The sequence below is a fragment of the Carettochelys insculpta genome, chromosome 8 (assembly GCF_033958435.1).
Source record: "Carettochelys insculpta isolate YL-2023 chromosome 8, ASM3395843v1, whole genome shotgun sequence".
NCBI classification, from domain to species: domain Eukaryota; kingdom Metazoa; phylum Chordata; order Testudines; family Carettochelyidae; genus Carettochelys; species Carettochelys insculpta.
In genome coordinates this window covers 59906968-59926090 of record NC_134144.1, presented here as the reverse complement: position 1 = coordinate 59926090, position 19123 = coordinate 59906968, and the positions used below count along the sequence as shown (strand labels likewise).

At 38.5% G+C, this 19123-nt stretch overlaps 1 protein-coding gene across 7 annotated transcripts in view; it reads left to right on the top strand.

Annotated features, from left to right (window-relative positions):
* Positions 1-19123, top strand: part of SLC35F5 (solute carrier family 35 member F5) — a 44080-nt gene that overhangs the window by 5638 nt on the left and 19319 nt on the right. For 6 of the 7 annotated variants that reach the window (XM_075000730.1, XM_075000726.1, XM_075000728.1 and 3 more), the window contains 10 exons: positions 1556-1632; positions 3819-3960; positions 5911-6054; positions 8099-8161; positions 8968-9049; positions 10326-10516; positions 12314-12395; positions 14991-15078; positions 16491-16555; positions 16870-16974. In XM_075000730.1, coding sequence (XP_074856831.1) covers positions 3826-3960; positions 5911-6054; positions 8099-8161; positions 8968-9049; positions 10326-10516; positions 12314-12395; positions 14991-15078; positions 16491-16555; positions 16870-16974 — 955 coding nt within the window. In that variant the 5' untranslated portion in view covers positions 1556-1632; positions 3819-3825. The remainder of the gene's footprint in view (positions 1-1555; positions 1633-3818; positions 3961-5910; positions 6055-8098; positions 8162-8967; positions 9050-10325; positions 10517-12313; positions 12396-14990; positions 15079-16490; positions 16556-16869; positions 16975-19123) is intronic. The other variant, XM_075000732.1, reaches the window with a different exon arrangement.

Below are 19123 nucleotides of genomic sequence, written 5' to 3'. Positions count from 1 at the left end.
TCAGCAGGTGTAGTATGCCTGCTAGGTCAGTGTGGGTGGCAGCTTTCAGTGAATCTGGATTTTGTGACCTCCAGAATGGATAAATGGTAAGCTTTTCATTTTCAAAGTGTGCTGCTAGTGCCTCTGAGCCTGACTTCTTAATTGTTCAGCATCCGTTGCATGTCTTACTCATGAAAGAATTCCATGCCAAAAAGTTAAAGGCACAGTATTTTAAAATTTTGGACATTTTATTTGTAAAAATAATTCAATGTTATGATCTTCAATTATTTTTGTAATTTATTTCACAGTACCTGTTAGCAAGTATGTTTCTAACAGTTTAGATAACAAAGGATTCCTTACTGGACATGTTAATATAGAACTTTGAGTAATCTTTTACTTAAACTACAATATCGAAACTTATTTCCAGTACTTCTCAGAACTGGTGCAAAATTCTAGGAGAGTCAGGAGAAATGCAGAGAAGTAATGGCTGGAAAGGAGCCTGGGAGTGAATCTGGTCGATAGGTGGGTGTGGGTGGGAAAACTATGGGACACTGGTTTTTTTAGGGATTGTTAGCAAGTTGGGGATGGTACCTCATGCAGACACTGGCTGACTCTTAGCCTCTCCCATTCAGAGCATATCTGCCCTGTGGGTCCCTGCACCCCCCACTTAGCCACTTCCTGTCACCCTGTGGCCCTGTTACCCCACTTCTGTTCAGTCCCTGCCTTTTTCTATCCCCCACCAACCTTCTGAACTGCATTCTGTGACCCTCCTCATCCAGCCATATGCATCCTGATTTGCAGCTCTCCCCTTTCCTTCCTCCCCGCCCCATATTCTGTGCCTTCTTGTCTGGCTCAGCAGGCGTAGTGCTGTAAAGAACGCGGCCTTGTCTCTCTCTTGGGTTCTACAGTGAGACAGCTGCTCTTTAGTGCCACAGTGGTCCTTTGTGGGCGAAAGGCAGTGCCTCTCCAGCAGAAGATGTTTTCTGTGGAGAAAATCGCCTGCTAGTCTGCAAATCTGAATATTGTCCAGTGCATTAGCAACACTTCCATTAAGCAGTGGAAGTGTTGCCAACGCACTAGACAATATTCACCTTCCATGGTCTGGCCAATTCTCTTTCGGCACCAGTCAGGTCTCAAGGATGCTGGACCAGAGAGGTTCAAACTGTGCTAGTAAGACCAAGCAGTATATTCAGGCCTGTACAGGACACTGGTATCAATTCAGTCTCTGCACCACATATAAGGTTCCTAAGATAAACCCCAGTGGGAGTACAGAAGGAAGGAGCCAGTGGAATTAAATGTCTTGAGAAAAAGTTTTTTTCCTTTTGTGGATTTATAAGAAGGGTTTAAGTAAGAGGAGTTGTGCACCACTGATCCAACACTGTTTGTTCTTCTTTATCCTCTATTTTATGAATGATTTTCAAACCTAAATGTAGGAGCTGAATTGTTAATATGGTTCATATTTGTATCTAACATTTAGGGCTTTGACCTTTTGGTATTGTAATATAATTTTCTGTGTAAAAGCCTTACTGAAAAAAATAGATACCACTGTATTTCAATTTTTCTTTTTCTACTTTAGGAGACAGCCTTCAACTTGACAATGGCAACCTGAAGTCTGCTGAAGCATTGATTTTTGTTTTAAAAATTATTGGGCAGGTATGCAAAATATAATTCCAACAATATTTTTTTCTCAACATTCTTTATTCCAGCATGAAGATCTTAATATACAGAAACAAAATATTGAATATATTCACTTTCTTTTGACAAATATTCATGACTAAAAACTATTCACGTTGCATGAAAAAATTGAAATACACTACTTTGATATCCCGAATCCTTACTTTCTCTTCACACGCTTTGCATTCCATATTAAATTTTACAAACTTTAATAATGCTGTAGTACATAGTGCTATAAGATGTCCTGTATCAGAGCTTTAGATAAGTCATGGGTTTGATATTGAGGATCAGAACAGATACTCAGGACACTGTTAACTTTTAGTCTACACAATTCTGCAGCTGTCATGAGTACAAACTGAGACTTCATAATCACATTTTCCTATTAAGCTTTTTTCCTTGTTGTGGTGTGAAACACAGAACAAAAGAAATTTGCTACATAGGGTATGTGGAAATGCTAAATATACACTCTGCAGTCAAATACACAAGAGAACCGGAAAAAAATATTTTTCTCTAAGAATTATGGTGATCTTGGCTGATACTTTTAATAAGTATTGACAAAACTCTTCAGATTTTTTTTTTTTAAAGTTGATGTCACTTAAACTGAATAACTATGAGTAAAAGTGTTGTTGTTCATTAATATAAACCAATTGAGAGAACTTCTGATCTCAGAAATATTAGTGGTTTTTTTAATCGGGAAATCCTGCCCTTCTCCTCTTCCCAGCAAATTCCAGTTGAAGGAGGAACTGTGGTAGGTCTGATATGGAAGAATAGGGCAAGATGGAAAGGGACTATCAGATGATCTGTGCCAGCTGTGTGCTTTGAAACAGGAGGGGAATCCTGGATGTGACTAGACAGTGTGATGGCTGAGGATCAGTGGCTCCACCATTTGGTGGGTTTACTGGGTTTTTTTTTCCCCTAACTCCTGCAAAGCAGGCATGCTGGACTGTTAGGCTACAATAGCCTTCAGGCTGTACTAGGAGCTTGAGAGCCCTTCTTTTCCAGTTTCACATCCTGGGTGTGGAAGGAAAATTCCTTTAGTTCTTCCATACATGTTGTGTTTGGCCTATTCATTGTGCAGAAGGCTAGGCTCTTAAATTTTTCTTTAAGATAATTTTCCTGGTCCACTGTTTTCAACATGTTTTCACCTCTCTGAATTCCTCAGTTATTTTCTCCTTCACTGCCACACTAAATTAAAATTTCTGGCCCTCATCAGTTCCTTCATAAGTGGGTCCCTACCTGCTTATCCACATTTTTTGTCTTACCACAAGTCCTTCCTTCCAATAACTATTCCAGTGTTTGTTTCCCAGTCTGCTTCCATCACAAATAACTGTATGCTTTTTCCAACCAGCCTTTTTGTAGAGAACCCCTATCTTGTGCTGCCCTGGAAATTCCCTGCATGTCTCTTGCATCCTTTCTCAAGGTGCACTACTTATGGGACAATTGCCAATCAATGACTATGGCTATGTGTACACTTGTCCCCTTCTTTGAAGGGGGCATGATAATCAGGCTAATGGGAGATTGCTAATGGCCAGCACTTCATTCGGCTAATTTTCGCCACACCAACTGTGAAGTGCCAGCATGCCATGGTGCCTGCACTACTTCGAAGTTCCTGCAGCACTTTGAAGTTACTGTGGGGGAGAATTAGCCTCATGAAGTGCTGCATATTCGTCACAGCACTTAATTAGTAATCCCCAATCAACCTGATTACGTCTACACTTGCCCCCTTCTTTGAAGGGGGCTTGGTAGTCTTTATGGTGTTGGAGTGGGGGATGATTAGAAATGCCTTGGTAAGGAGATCTGGGACTGACAGAAGTTAGACGGGGTGGTGCTTGACTTCCTGGGAAGTGGAGGTGGGTTCATTTAAACATTTGGTTTAGGTCTGAGCGTTTTCAGTTTTTTTATCTTGTTAAAGAAAACACTGGATTTAGATTAAAAATAAAAAGCGGGGGAGAGGTATTATACCTTTATAGCCTGATTGTTAGTATACTAACCTGGCATCTGGGAGATCTGTATCAAGTCCCTGCTTCAGACCACTGACTAAAACATGAGTTTCTCAGTAGCATCTTACACAGGTACTATGGAGAACTTTTTCTTTTTTTCTTTATATTATTTGCTTATAGTCACTGTCTTCAGTCTGTATTTTGTTCTGTATTGATGTGTAATAGGTTACAAATGGTGTGGGTTTTTATCATGAACCGAATGAGCTCCCAGAGCAGTTCCTCCACTCAGCGTAAGCGAATGGTTCTTGGAATTGTCATTCTTCTGCTTGTTGATGTGATATGGGTTGCCTCCTCAGAACTCACTTCAGTAAGCATTATTTCATGATTCTTATTTTAAAAAAGGGTGGGAAAATAGTATTACACAGAATTTTCTAATTGTCCAGATAGCTAAGTAGTACAGTAAGCTATGTAAAGAGAGAGCAATGAGCCAGCATCATGTAAGAGTTACTCTTTTGACTATGGAGGGTGTTTAATTCAGAAATTGTCAGTCTGTTGAACCAACGGGTAACTTTTATTTTTTTTTTAGTTAGGGAGCCAAAATCTGGCTGACTTTATTAAAACAATAAATGCCAAATATTGTCACAGGAAGCAGATAGTTTAGTCAGAGATTTAAAAATTAGTCTGTTTAATGAACCTGCTGTTCTAGCTTTACAGTTCACGTTTTATGAAACTACTGGAAGTAGCCTGTTAGGCTGCGTCTACACATACCCCTCCCTCTCAAAGGGGCATGGTAATGAGCAGCCTGGAAGATGCTAATGAGGAGTGCATGTAAATTTTCCACGCCTCATTAGCACATGGTCTAGTGATTCGGAGTCCGGAAAAAGCGATTCAGGACTCCAAAATAGCCATGTAGACGCGCAGCCCACAGGGATCTCCCGGAAGGAAACCCTGCTTCTGGAAGTCCCCTCTTCCTCAGGTTTCCTTCTGGGAGATCCCTGCAGGCTGCGCGTCTACATGTCTATTTTGGAGTCCTGAAGAGCTTTTTCTGGACTCCGAATCACTAGACCATATGCTAATGAGGCGTGGGAAACTTACATCCATGCCTCATTAGCATCTTCTGGGTTGCTCATTTACGATGCCCCTTCCAGAGGATGTGTAGACGCAACCTTAGAGAGAATTGTTATGGCCCCAAGGGTTCCTATCCTGAAAAATAAGCAATGTTGCTCTTAGTAGACTAAATGCTAATATAAATAGCTAAAGATGACTATTGTTTTGTTGTGTTATTTAAACATTACTGGATTGTTCAGACAAAAGCTTTATGTACAGACCATGTATGGTCTTGCTCTAACCTCCCTTGAAAGTGTTCTGTACTTTGCAGTATCAATCCAGAAGAATTATTCCATGTTAGAATATATACTCCTGTTTGTATTTCCAGTAAAACACATTATAGTGATCTTTTTTCATACGTTGATAGGTACACTTTTGCTTTCTGATTAAATAACATTGCAGTATCAGAAGTCTTGGAACTCTTGCTCTCTGCTCCTCCTTCCCCTCCCAGTTAGTGGGCTGGTATTTAACTGCTTATATAAAAAGTATGTCTTATTAAGAAACTTCATGGTTATCACATTTAGATGTTGTGGAATTGTTTAATGATTTGTTCTATAATGCACTCATATGTCCTCTTAAAACAAAGATAAATATCAATTTCCAATGGGGTGTAATATTTTAACAAATTGGTGTCTTGTGGGTGAGTGCATCATTCCTGTGGTTCGTTGGAGATGTTTTGGATATTAATCTTATCCAAGACTGGGACAGTCATCTGCTTTGGTCACATATTCCAATCCCATATAATAGAACTCAAGTTATGAACACCTTGGAAATGGTAGTTGTTTGTAATTGAAGTGTTCAGATCTCTGAACAAAATGTTATAATTTTTTGGCTAAATACAGCTTTTGATCTCTTACTCTGAGGAAGAAAAATGCTGTTTTTAATCATATTAATTTAAATGAAACAAGCACAGGAGTTTCCTTACTCTGTCAAATCTTTTTAAGACTTTGTTTTAGTAGTTTAACACAGTACTACACTAATTGTGGGATTTTGGGGGAAAAAGCAGGGCGTCCTCTGCTGTTGTCTGATTGTGTACTTCTGGTTGACCTGTCAGTTTGTACTTTGGTGTTTATAACTCTGCACTTCTGATGTGTGTGCTGTGACTTCAAGAAGACACACTGGGCTGACTTGAACATGAAAAGCACTGATGAGAAGTCAGATGACTCATCAGTAATTATGAAAGCTATAACTTTTTGTTTTCATTTCACAGTATGTTTTTATGAAGTACAAAAAACCTTTTTTCAGCACCTTTGCAAAAACATCCATGTTTGTTCTATACCTTTTGGGATTTATTGTTTGGAAGCCATGGAGACAACAGTGCACACGTGGGTTTCGAGGAAGGCATGCAGCCTTTGTAAGTATTTTCCATTTAATAACTTAAAATGTTCTGACTTCTGCAAATGTATACATTAGTGGTTCCCAACCTTTTCAGTAACACGGCACACTTCAATGAGACAGAAAATTCCACAGCACACCCACTTTTTTCAGCTGAATCAGCTGCTCATAAACGTCATGTTTACTATGGTTATGGTCTTACTAGAGAGGTTTGCAACATAGTAGTGCATACAGCAAGCTATACAAGGATCAAATGCACCATAGAATACACATTCTTAGACAACGAGAAGAGAGATTTTTTTCAAAATCTGCACAATGCCCTGCTAGGGATGTTGGATAAACAAGTAACCACTGAAACTTTCATTGGCTACTCAATTACTTGCAGTTGGAGGAAGGTGGGTCCAGAAGGTAGGCTCCACTCCTGGCTAGCCCAGCAAAGCTGACAGTTAAACAGTGTCCCAGCTCCAACAGGCTCCCGCCCTCCCTTCTCCTTGTTTGATGTGAATTTATGTGTCTCAAAACTCTGAACACTCTTAAGAGGCCTGGAACTTGCATCGTGTTGCACAGATGTAGAAGCAGTTCCATGGGGAATTCCAGAAGACTAGAATAGTGCTAAGAATTTAGTGCCAGATACTAAGAACAAGGAAAACAGGCCATAATGTACACAAGAGGGTTTGGTGTCTTGGATAACTGTGGTTTTGAAAAAGATTTAGGGGACACAATGGACAAGCAACTGAAGGTGTGCTGCATATGCTACTCACTTTAGAGCAAGGGTGAGTAATAAGTGGCCTATGGTCCAGATGTGGCTCATCAGAGTTACCCATGTCCGGCCTCTGGGCACTTTATGTACCTGCTTGTCCACAAGTACAGCTGCTCACAGCTCTCATCTGCAGATCACTGTTCACAGCCAGTGGGACCTGGTTATGATTAAATTGACCACAAGTTATTGGATCAAGTGCAGCAGTAACTTGCTTTTGATACACCAGACATCTGAGCAGATGATCTAATAATCATTTCCAGCCTTATACTCCATGGAAGAAGTAAAAATAATCTTTAGTATGTTTTGGTGGACTAACGTAGGTCTAGAGCTCTTTTATCTTTCTGGCTGTTTCCTCTTAAAAACATGGAGGGCCCCGAGAGCAACTTCATTTCATTGTTAAAAACACAACAGATTTTGTTAGATAAATATGTTGTGTTCTGTCTGGGAGATGTCTTATTGGAGCTTTTACTAGTTTTAAAAACTTGATGAGCAACATTCAAAACTTTAGACGTCTTTTGCTTTCTGGTGCTTTTTTGGAATGTGCTTTGTATACTGTAACTGTTTTGTTTTTTTTTTTTTTTTCATTGCTCATTTTAACATGTAGTACTTTGGAACTATTATTTTGCATTTGAAAATATTATAGATTTCATAGTCTGAAATGAAGAATGACCTGACTAGCTTAGAAAGCCACTGATGACAGCACATTTCAGAAATACCATGGAGTAAATGCCTCACCCCCAACTTAACACAAATTAGGAGAAGGGGGGAAGTTGTTCTGTAACTAAATAGTTCCATGTAAACACCGTGTTTCTAAAAGCTGTGCTATTAGACATTTGACTGTTTTAAAACAAAGCTTAGTGCACCATCATAAGCCAATCTAATATATTGACATTGAATTCAATAATTCCTTCAGCATTTCTGATAATGAATAGTTATACAGTATAAGCTTTATTATTCAGGATCTCTGAGGAACCGTGGTTGCTGGATAATAAAATATGCTGGATATTCAAGCTTGGGCTGCCAACCCCTCTTTGTCAGTCCTGGCTGAGCTGCCGGTCACCAGCGGCCCTGGGGCAGTTAACTGGATGTGCCGATTATCCAAGTGCTGGATAACACAGCTTTTACCATAGATTTAAGTCTGTAGGGAATAGCTTTAATAGAACTCTCTGCAGAACAAGGTCTGGTGTTGCTGTTGCTGATCTTCTCCTGTGCCTTTCAGTATTTATCACTAAACTCACTTGGCTTTGCATATTAAAACTTTACAACGACTTGTTAGACTTTTAAATGTAAAATCTCTAATCAGTTTGCAGATGCTGAAGGTTATTTTGCTGCTTGTACAACAGATAATACTGTAAACAGTTCTTTGGTAAGTCCCTGAATTTTTTTTGTGTGGTCGTGACACTGCTAAATTTTCCATTATTTCCCTCCTACTTTAAAAATTGTACACACAAATTTCCAGGCATTGAAGAAATATTAGCTAAATTCCTCATTTAATCAAAATGACCGAACAGCATTTAGTTAGAATAGCAGTCATGTGTCATTCAAGAACTATGGCTACTCACGTTGGGAGATGCAGGATCTTTCCTTACATAAAAGTTCAATAGAATTTACATTTAACTATGAAAGAAATATCACTATCTTAAACAAAGAAACATTCCCAGATTCAGCTTAGTTTTTGCAAATCAAAATATGTAGACCCTGTGATAAATCCAAGGCCTTACAACAGTGATTCAGCTGGAGGTGAATACCTAACATCATAAACCCATCTTAAAACTTGAAGGAGAATTGTAGTTACCTTTTCTCCTTGGAAATAAACTCCAGACAGGTTTGCTATATGGGTGATCTTGTCAGCCTTCATTTTTAAATCTTGTTGGGGACTGTGTACCAGTTGCTATATTTGGACTACTCTAAAATATTTATTTGCTAGATTTTTTTTAAAAAAAGTTTACTTAATGGATTTAAAATGTATTGTAAAATTGATTTGTCATACATACTGTTAAAAAGTGAAATATTTGTAGTAGGGAAGAGATGGTGATACTGCTTAAGCATTCTGAATCTCTTGCTATTTAATGGAACTTGTTTTTCCCCTAGTATTTTGTTTTCAGATATCCTAAGACGACGGCATTGGTAACAGTTCAAATGTTTTGTTTAATTACATATGCTGCCTTTCAGAGTGAACCTTTGTATGTTCCAGTGAAGTTTCATGACTTACCTAGTGAAAAGAGTGGCAATGCTAATAGTGATACTGAAAAAAGTAAGTAAAAATGTCAAATTTTCAAATTCCTCTTTTGTAAAGAGTCTGTTTTTGTGTCTGATATTTCCTCTGTCATGGTTGCAGAACTAGTTCCACCACTATCCAGTTCCTGGTCTCTAAGCGCAAAACCTCCGGGTGTCAGGCTTTGCTTTTGTCTCTTCTAGGGTAGAATTTTGCAATTTTTTACTTCCCTCATATCACTCTAAACTTAGAAATTAAGTTAACAGCTATGTTAGTCAGAGGGGTGTTTTTTTAATTTAATTGATAACTGTGCATACTGTCAACTACTATAGTGATAGGTTTTATAGGGAAACTGGAGACACATCTATAATATTGATTATTAAAAATGATTTAAATGAAAACAGAAACCATCCAACCCTGGTTTGTACATAAGTTACCTGTTCGATGCAACTGTTAGGTTCTTTGGCTCATTCTCCAAACCTGAAAAGTCCTCTAGATTCCTGCTGAAACTTCACAGATGTGTAATGCTCCTACTCTGACTGCTGTATTGCAACCATTCTTTTCCTTCCGTTTAACATAACTGCATAAAATACTTTTTACTGAGAGATACTAGCTGTGGGGTGACTCTTCAACAGCACACGGTAGTTTCTTTTGCCAGGGGACCGTGTGTGTTGCCTCTGTTGCCATCCTTGACTAAGAAACTAGAGACCAAAGTGAGACTGGCCCCAGAGTGAAGTCATTGCCTTCAGTGGGGCTGGGATTTCATCACAGCAATAGGAAATGGAGTAGAAATCATTATCGCTGTCATTGAGCTAACTTTTTTTTTTGTTGTTGTTAATTTAGTCACTACTATTGTCATGAAATCTTTTTGTCTATTTAAAATGGGACAGGCAACTTTCTAAGATCAGAAAATACAACTTTAATTTTGTCAGGCATGTAAATTCATGTGACTTTTAACATAAGATTTTAATTTCTTTAAAAGAAAGTTATAGAAATATTCTGCCTTATTTTAAAAAAAATAAGATGTACAGGGAAAAATGAAGTAATGGATTTCATGGTGAAGTTTCAAAGAAGTTACTCCAAATAGACCATAATAATTTAAAGTAATTAAGTCTTTTTTCATCCTTTTTCATTTGTACCCTATTAAATAGAAAAATGTTTTGTTTAAAAAAAAAACTTAAAGCAAATGTTTTGTTGGAGAAGCTTTTATCATGATTTGTGAACTGGTGTAATCAGTGGGATCAAATATATATTTTTTGTCTACGTGCTAGAGTGCAAAGTTGAATGATCACGTGCCATTTGTTTTTTCCTTAAGCTCCCAAAAAGCCTCGTGTAAGGTTCAGTAATGTTATGGAGATTCGACAACTCCCATCAAGCCATGCATTGGAAGCAAAGTTGTCTCGCATGTCGTATCCAACTGTTAAGGAGCAGGAATCAATATTAAAAACTGTAGGGAAACTCACTGCAACTCAAGTAGCAAAAGTCAGCTTTTTCTTTTGCTTTGTGGTATGTCCTTTGTTCTTTAAGAAAATTAAATATAGCTGCAAATATGCAACTGTTTCATATATAAAGAAAATGAACTTGTACTTAGCATGGGAGTGTGGTCTATTTTTTATTAGTATTTTTCTCATATATGCTAAATACAGCTTAAACTCTGATCTGCACTTCCCTAAAATGCAACTCTGCATAGGACAGTGGGTTTTTCAGGCTTGAATTTAATTGTACAGGTTTTGCTGTTGACAGGGCCATTGCAAATTATGTCATACTCTGCACACTGAAATGGGTGTGGTAAGTTACTTGCTAGTCTTGTGCTGGCAGAAATCTAGAGTTACTTAAACACCAGCTGCTGGTCCTTCCTTGTAGAGGGGAGTGGGGCCTTTGTGGATGTAGTAGTAGATGTTGTCTTTTGTGGGATGAAGAAGGGCCTGTAAATGCAGCTGTTGCCCTGTTCTTTCTGTGGAACCTCTTGAATATTGCCACTACGTTGTTGGTTTCATCCTGTGGCACTGTACACATCCATACAGTGATGTGGGGCAAAGCATATCCTCAATTCTACACAATGAGACTAGGCAGGGCTGCAAGATGTCCTTCTCATCTGATGACTCGTCGTCTTTGCATACTTCTGCAGCCATTCTCAATGCCATGGAAGCATAGAGGTGAGAGTGGCATGTTTTCTAAGAGACAAACACTAGGAGGGTAACATGGTGGTGGCCTTTCTAGTAGTGGTGCCAGTGTACTTATTGTAAAGAGCAAGCCACGCATTGCTTTGCAGCCAGCAGGCAATCCTTCATGGATATAGCAGCTCTGGAGGTGGCTTTAACTGCTGTATTGGATAGAGGAAGGTGATCTGGGAACTAGAGTTTCTTGAGATGAATGGATGTATTGTGAGGATGTCTACATAATTTAAGGGAAAATTAGATGCATATTTCATGGCAACAAGTTTGTAAAGTAACTTTTTAAGATTTATTTTCCATTTAGGCATGCATATTGAAACTCTCAATAAGATTCTTTTGTTCACAAACAAATGTAATTATACTGCTTTTGCAGTTGTTGTTTCTAAAGGCTATCTGCTGTATTTTTCTTCATCATCATTCAAAAAGTGCAATCTTTCTGAAATAATGTTTGAAGAATGGTAGCTGCATTAAGAGCATCTTTGAGATAATGTTACATAAGAGCTCTTGCCCAAGACATGATCTAATATTTTGTGTTTTGACAAAGGATTTTATAAACATTAATCCTACAAAATACTTGTGAGATGACTGATGTGCATATCATCTCCATTTTGCAGATATTTGTTTATGTACAAAAGATATTATAGGACTTCCTTGTATTAATCAGTTTACGTAGGATGATAATTTAATCACTTGTTTCCATAAGTCTCAAATATCTCTTTAGATTTTTGTGAACCATTTCAAAGTTATAACTTCAGACTAAATTATTAGCTTTCTAATTGTTGCTGACTCACCCTTATAATTTTCAGATCATCTTTAGTGTGTATTTTTCTAGTAGACCTAAATTAAATTGTTCGTGCTGCCTGCTTTCATCTATACTACTTAATTCCTCAGCCTCTTCTTAATAACCATTAGAAATTATTAGTATTTATTTAGAAAGCAGAAGGAATTGGGTGAAAGTTGTGTTCTGATTGTTTTGTGTGTGCATGTGTGTATTTTGATTCAGTTGATATCTGTGGTTAATATAGAAAATCTAAAAAATACAGGAAGTAATATTCATGCAAAGCAAACTTTTTTATGCATTTTGTGGTGATACATTTATTCATTAAACTGTTTTTTCTTGTTTTTATAGTGGTTTTTGGCAAACTTTTCGTATCAAGAAGCACTCTTAGATGCACAAGTTGCCATAGTTAATATCCTTTCGTCAACCTCTGGTAAGACATGACATATGCATTGTGAGAGCAACTGAAATAGCTGTTTATAAATTAAAGCTTTTTGTTAATTCCAGCCCTATAGAATCCTAGAAGAATAAGGATGGAATAGATGTCAGCGTAGGACCAACCCCAACTAAATCATTTCAGCCAGGGCTTTGTCAAGTCTTACCTTAAAAACTGCTAAGGATGGAGATTCAACAACTTCCCTAAGCAACCAATTTCAGTGCTTCAGCATCGTCTTAGTGAAATATTTTTTTCCCCTAATAGCCAATCTAGGTTTCCCCAATTTCAAGTTGAGAATATTGCTTTTTGTTCTGTCATCTCCCACCACGGAGAATAGCCTGGCTTCATCCTGTTTGGAACCAGGCTTCAGATAGTAGACTTCTACTGTCAGATCTACCCTCCTCCCCCACCCACCCACTTCTCTTTTGAAGACTAAATAAGCCCATTTCTTTAGCCTCTGCTCATAAGTCATGCTCCCCAACCCCAGTAATTTTCATTGCCCTCCACTGGACATTCCCCAGTTTGTCCACAGCCTTTCTGTAGTGGGGGGCTGTGATGAAGTAGTTGTGGGTATTTTATTCCCCTGGTTAGGTTCCATGTGTTTCCTATTGTCCTGTAGTAACACCAGGTGGGTGTCTCAGTTTCCACAAAAACAGGATCTGTGCATAGTTGGCGATGGAAATTTTGGTGTGATTTCTTACATGTAGGTAATGGGCCTTCATGCCATATGTAACCTAGGCAACAAGGTAACATTTTTCTTCCCTGGGGAACAGGACAAAGGGGGAAAGAGGGACCTGGCTGATTGGGATTGGAACTGGGCTGTTGAATGGAGGAGTCTTGGCTGACTTGAGAGAGAGGAAGGGGGGCCAGGGTCCTGTCTGGGGCGCTCCCTCTAGGGCCACTCTCACAAGATGGATTGCACTGATTGCTTCTGGTTGCTGCTGACAAGTCTGTTCAATGCTGTGTCCCTGTCTCTTAACTTTCGGTTTCTGCCTGCTGAGTGTTATGTCTTACTGCAGGTGGGGTGCAGGTCCCAGTAACCCCCACGCTCTGTGATGGAGGCCCAGAACTGGGCACAGTACTCCAGAGGTGGCCTCACAAATCCCAAATAGAAGGAAATAATCATGTCCCTCCATCTACTGGCAACGCTTCTACTAATGCAGCTCAACATGCTGCTAGCCTTCTTGGCAATAAGAGCACACTGTTGATTCATATGCAGCTTTTTGCCAACTGTACTACCCAGATCCTTTTCTGCACACCTGCTGCCTAGGCAGTTGACCCCCGCCCTATAGTAGTACATAGGATTCTTCCGTCCTAAATGTAGCACTCTGCAATTCATCTGCTTGAACCTCATCCAATTTCTTTTAGCCCAGTCCTCTAATTTGTTTAGGTTATTTTGGACCCTATTCCTGCATATCTGTCTCCCCGCAGCTTCGTGTCATCCTCAGACTTATGAGCGTGCAAACCAACCTATCATTCAGATCATCAGTTAAGGCAATGAACAAAACAGACCTCAGGAGCAACTGCTGTGGTACTCTGCTTGCTGTCAGCTTCCAACTAGACACTGAGGCCATCATCTAGTCAGTCTTTCTATTTGTCTTTCGGTCCAGGAACGAGCTTTCGAAAAAACTTCTTTCGAAAGGTCATGTGCGCACACAAAAAAGCAGATCAAAAGATTGATCTTCTCTTTCAATAGAAGGCATCTCCACAGCCCCTGCTCTTTTGAGAGACTGGACCAGGGATCGAAAAATCCAGTGCCGTGAGGACTGCTTTTTCAAAAGAAGGGCCCAAAGAGCATGTACACACACACACACACCCCGGCAAGAAGAAAATCTTTTGGAAGAAGGCATTCTTCCTTATCTGGGAGAGGAAGAAGGCTGGTGGAAAAAGGACCATGTTCTGTCAATTTCAGATCAAAAGCAAATTTTGGGTGTAGATGCTCCACAGCCTTTTTCAAAAAAGGACAGGCTTTTCAGAAAAAAGGTGCTAGTATAGACACAGCCTATATGAGCTCTGTTTTTGCATTACTCTTAGTTCTGTTGATCCAAAAACTGCAATCTCTGTCCCTATTATGAACATTAGCAAGTTATCCAAATAGGTGGTTTACATGTTTAGTGAAAAAGGTCCATTTATCTTATCATATGACAGACATTTGTTGCTCCACATTTTTGCTTAAATATATAGTTAGACTTAACCTTTCAAAGCTGGTAGTTTTACCTTTTATTGTAACCAAAAATAGTGGACCACTTTGCTTATTACCATTTAAAAATATAACTCTAATAAACACTACATTTGACATGGACTGTTCTGTTTTCTAAGAGTTAATTGAGTTCATTTTGTTTTCATGTTTAAATTACAATCTTCATTTTTCTAACGTGTATTTTAAATATTTAGGACATAGATCTTTATTTTCAATTTAAACGTTTTAACAATGCAATAGAATGAGTGCTGCATTTAAGCTTGCTCTTAATTTTACTGTAAAGAGTTAAAGAATGAAAATTAATTTCTTTTTTGATAGTGGTAAAACAATTTATTGAACAGGTTAGTAGTAAAGCTTGAAAAGATGTTACACCTTTTTATTTTCTGTTACAGGACTTTTTACCTTAATCCTGGCTGCAGTGTTTCCAAGTAACAGTGGAGATCGTTTTACCCTTTCTAAACTCTTAGCTGTTGTTTTAAGGTAGGAATGTGAACTCTTAATCTCCAATACGCCTTCTCCAACACTATCCTAAACCAGCTGTTTTTTTTAAAACGATTTGAGGTAGTTGGATTTATTAGTGAAAAATTAATATTTTGAGAGTAATAGATCTTAGAAAGCTTTAAGGAAAATTAAACCCTAGGAGAGTGCTTTTTTTTTTTTTGACAGCTTGTGTGACCCCAGTTGTCTTCCCTCTCTCTAAATTTTAGCCTTTCTTTATTAGTTCAATATATGCTAATTGCTAAAAGTTCCCTGTTCTGAATGACCAAGAGTTAGGATTGACACATGCTGCAACTTTGTGGTAATAATAGTCTGCTCTGGAAGGTTTTTTGGTTTGTAACTGTTTTCATTTGCACACAGTTTGAGTCAGATACCTCTTTTTTTTTTGCAGCTTTAGGGAGCTAATTTTAACCTTTTTAACTTTTGTGTCAGGAAGCTATGTACGTGATACATAGGGCTTGTCTGCACTACCACCTTCCTTCAAAGGAAGGATGGTAATTAGGGTGTTAGGAGTTTACTAAAGAAGTGCTGCCGTGCATATGCAACACTTCATTAAGCAAATTCCCCACTGCAGCAACTTTGAAGTTTTAAACTTTGAAGTACCAGCATGCATCTAGCTGCGGCTCACCCACCGGTACTTAGAAGAGCCAGGGCAACTTCATAGTCGCCTTACTCCTATTAAAGGTGCCGCAGGGGCTAGTGTAGACAAGCCCATAGTAACTTACAAATATTGGGTTAGGAAAAATGCTGTGATATGTGCTTAGTCTGCTTTTACAATTTTGTTCTGCTATCTTTCAAACCTATCAGCTTTCAGATTTTACAGCTCTGCTCTGGCCTTTTTTGTTTCTCCACTTCGAAATTGATGAGGCTCACTGGCGTGCGGCTCGTCCAGATGGGGCTCCTTTTCCAAAGGACCTCACCAACTTTGAAATCCCCTTATTGCTAACAGCAGATAGGAATAAGGGGATTTCAAAGTTGCCGGGGTCCGTTAGAAAAGGAGCCCCGTCTGGATGAGCCACGTCAATTTCGAAGTGCCGCGGCTACCAGCATTCTAATGAGGCACTGAATATGTATTTCAGCACTTCATTAGTAAACTTTGAAATTGCCATTTGTACGGCCATTCCAAAGTTTTGGGCTGGTGTAGACGTAGTCTTAATATCTCACGTCAGCTTTGTTGTCATAAAGGCCTGATCCATAGTTAATTGAAGTTCAATAAAGACAGTCACTGATTGAAACAAGTGCTGGAGTAGGCTTTTAAAGCACAGGTTCACCAAAAGCTGGGTTCAGTCTAATTACAAAAATCTAAAAACTGGTGTCTTTATTTGTTGCTATGAGAGCTCTTCTTTATTTAAAAAAAAAATGTGGTTTGCCTAACAGTTGATGTTTCTTCATAGCATTGGCGGTGTGGTACTTGTTAATCTCTCTGGGTCTGAGAGAGCTTCTGGAGGAGAGGCAATAGGTATATATTTTTTTCATTTTAAACTGTAAATGGAAATAGCAAGTTAAATATAACTTTTAAAAAATTACTCAAAACTACCATGTGGGAGGAAGAAAAGCTGTATAAACGTGCCATGTATTTGACACTGGAAAATTTATCTTAAATAGCTGCAGGAAGTGGTTGTAAAATACCTTTCACTACATGCATGTAGAGGGTCTCATCTTCATAAGTTTCTTTCATATTGTATAATAATGGGTTCTACTGTAAACTGTTAGACATTCATAACACTATGCAAAACCAATTTGTTGTAAAACAATGGTTTTTATCTTTTTTAGGTTCTCTGTGGTCTCTTGTTGGAGCAATGCTGTATGCGGTCTATATAGTTATGATAAAAAGGAAAGTAGACAGAGAAGATAAGCTTGATATACCAATGTTCTTTGGTAAGAACAGCAGTATTGTAATATAGCAATGACTACTTTGAAAACAAACATTTCATTTACAGAGTGACTAAATAACTTACTCTTAAGGCTCCAGTCCTGTAAACCCTTAACTGTACGTGTAAAGTTAAGCATATGTGTGTTGCCAGATTAGAGTCTCACTCTTTTATTTATTTTTGGTCATATTCTGTTTATGAGAATCTGATCCTGAACAGTTCTGAGTAGCAGGTCTCACTGTATTCAGTGGGAGTCTCTGGGGCTTGACACATCTCATTGTAAAGCCACTGGTGATAAAGTGTGTGAACCTCAGTGACTAGTTCCTGTGTGATGTGTATTTACGTTCAATAAAAACTGGATTGCTCTGCTGATATCTCTGTTGTAGTGCAGTTTTTGTAGGGAGCCATTCAACATGGTCACTCCACTTTGCAGTGCCATAATTTCTTATGTCCAAATTGTAAATCAGAAATCACCATATGGTGCAGGTTGAACCTCTCAGATCTGGCACCCACGAGACATGACTGGTGCCAGAAGAGAGAATTTGCCAGGCAACAGGAGGTCAATATTTTCTAGCATGTCACCAAACCTTCTACTGCATACTGGGCTCTTACAAGACATTTAGGGGTAAATTAGAGCTAAATAACTGCACAGAACACTGAGAGTCAAGACTGGTGGCTGGAAACAAACTTTTTGGGACCACAAGAAACTTGGCCACACCTAGGATAAGTGGTCATCCAGCTAACAGAAATCAGGCTGCATTACGGAGTTAGCTGGACAAGAGTTCCAGATTAGAAAGATTCAACCTGTATTTCAGATCTTTACTAAACTGCAAAAATGTAGTGTTCTGCCCCCGCTTCTGAGTAGGCTTAAAAGCAAAGCATTCTTTTGAGTTTTCGTATTAGTAAGAATGGCCATACTGTGTCAGACAAAAGGTCTGTCTAGCTCAGTAAGCTTTTTTCTGACAGTGGCCAATGTCAAGCATCCCAGAGAGTTAACAGAACAGCTTCCCACAAACTGAGGCTAGGGGAGACTATTTCTACACATCATGGCTAATAGCCATTTATAGGCCTATTCTCCCATGAATTTATCTAGCTCTTTTTTTGAGTTCTCTTGTAGTCCTGACCTTCTTCACAACAGCCTCTGACAAGGATTTGCACAGTTTGACTGTGCATTATGTGAAGTACTTCCTTTTGTTTATTTTAAACTTGCTACCAATTAATTGAATTTGGTGACCCCTAGTAATTAAGCTATTGGAACAAGTAAAATTTTCTTATTTACTTTCTCAACACCAGTCATGATTTTTGTAGACCTCGATCATATCCCCACCTTAGTCTTCTATTTTCTATGATGGAGAGTCCCAGTCTTCTTAGTCTTTCAGAATTTCAAATGTAGTAGCATATCATGAAATATAAATAAACTAAACTATAGTGATGAAATAAATGACCACAGTACACTTGTATTCAGTTGCTTGCTAATTCACATAAATCAATAGTTTGCAGTGAGTGTCCTGATCTATGTGCCATTTAGTGACTCTCTGAGAAACTGTTATAAACTAGTAACCTCCAAAAAAATCTATAAAATGTGGAAACAAGGATGAATTGCCAAATAAGTTTGCAAAAGAATGTTACGAGCATGTAGGACAAAGTTATAAAGGCCAAGGCACAAACTTAGCACAAGAGATGTGAGCAAGCAAGCAAAAGTTCTTGAAATATATTAGAAGCAGGAGAAGGATATAGTGTAGGCCCAGTACTTGGAGGAGAAAGGGAGTGTTTAACGAGCAAAACACACAGTTTTCAATAAAAGAGTAATTGTGACCAGATGCTCAACATAGTTAATATGAACAACAAAGGGGAAGAAGCACAAGTCAAAATAGAGAGAGAATAGGTTAAAAAAATTTTAGATTATTTGGTTGGGCTTTATGAAATTCATGCTAGAGTACTTAAGGAACTAAGAAAAGCAATCTCTGAATTTTAGTAATTATCCTCAGGAACTCATGAAGGACAGTTGAGATCCCAGAGGACTTTCAGGAGAGCACACATAGACTCCATCTTTAAAGAAGGGGAAACAGAGGTTCTGGGAAATTAGACCATTCAGTCTAACTTTGATACCCAGAATGATACAGAAACAAATTATTAATCTGTTTGAAAGCACCTAG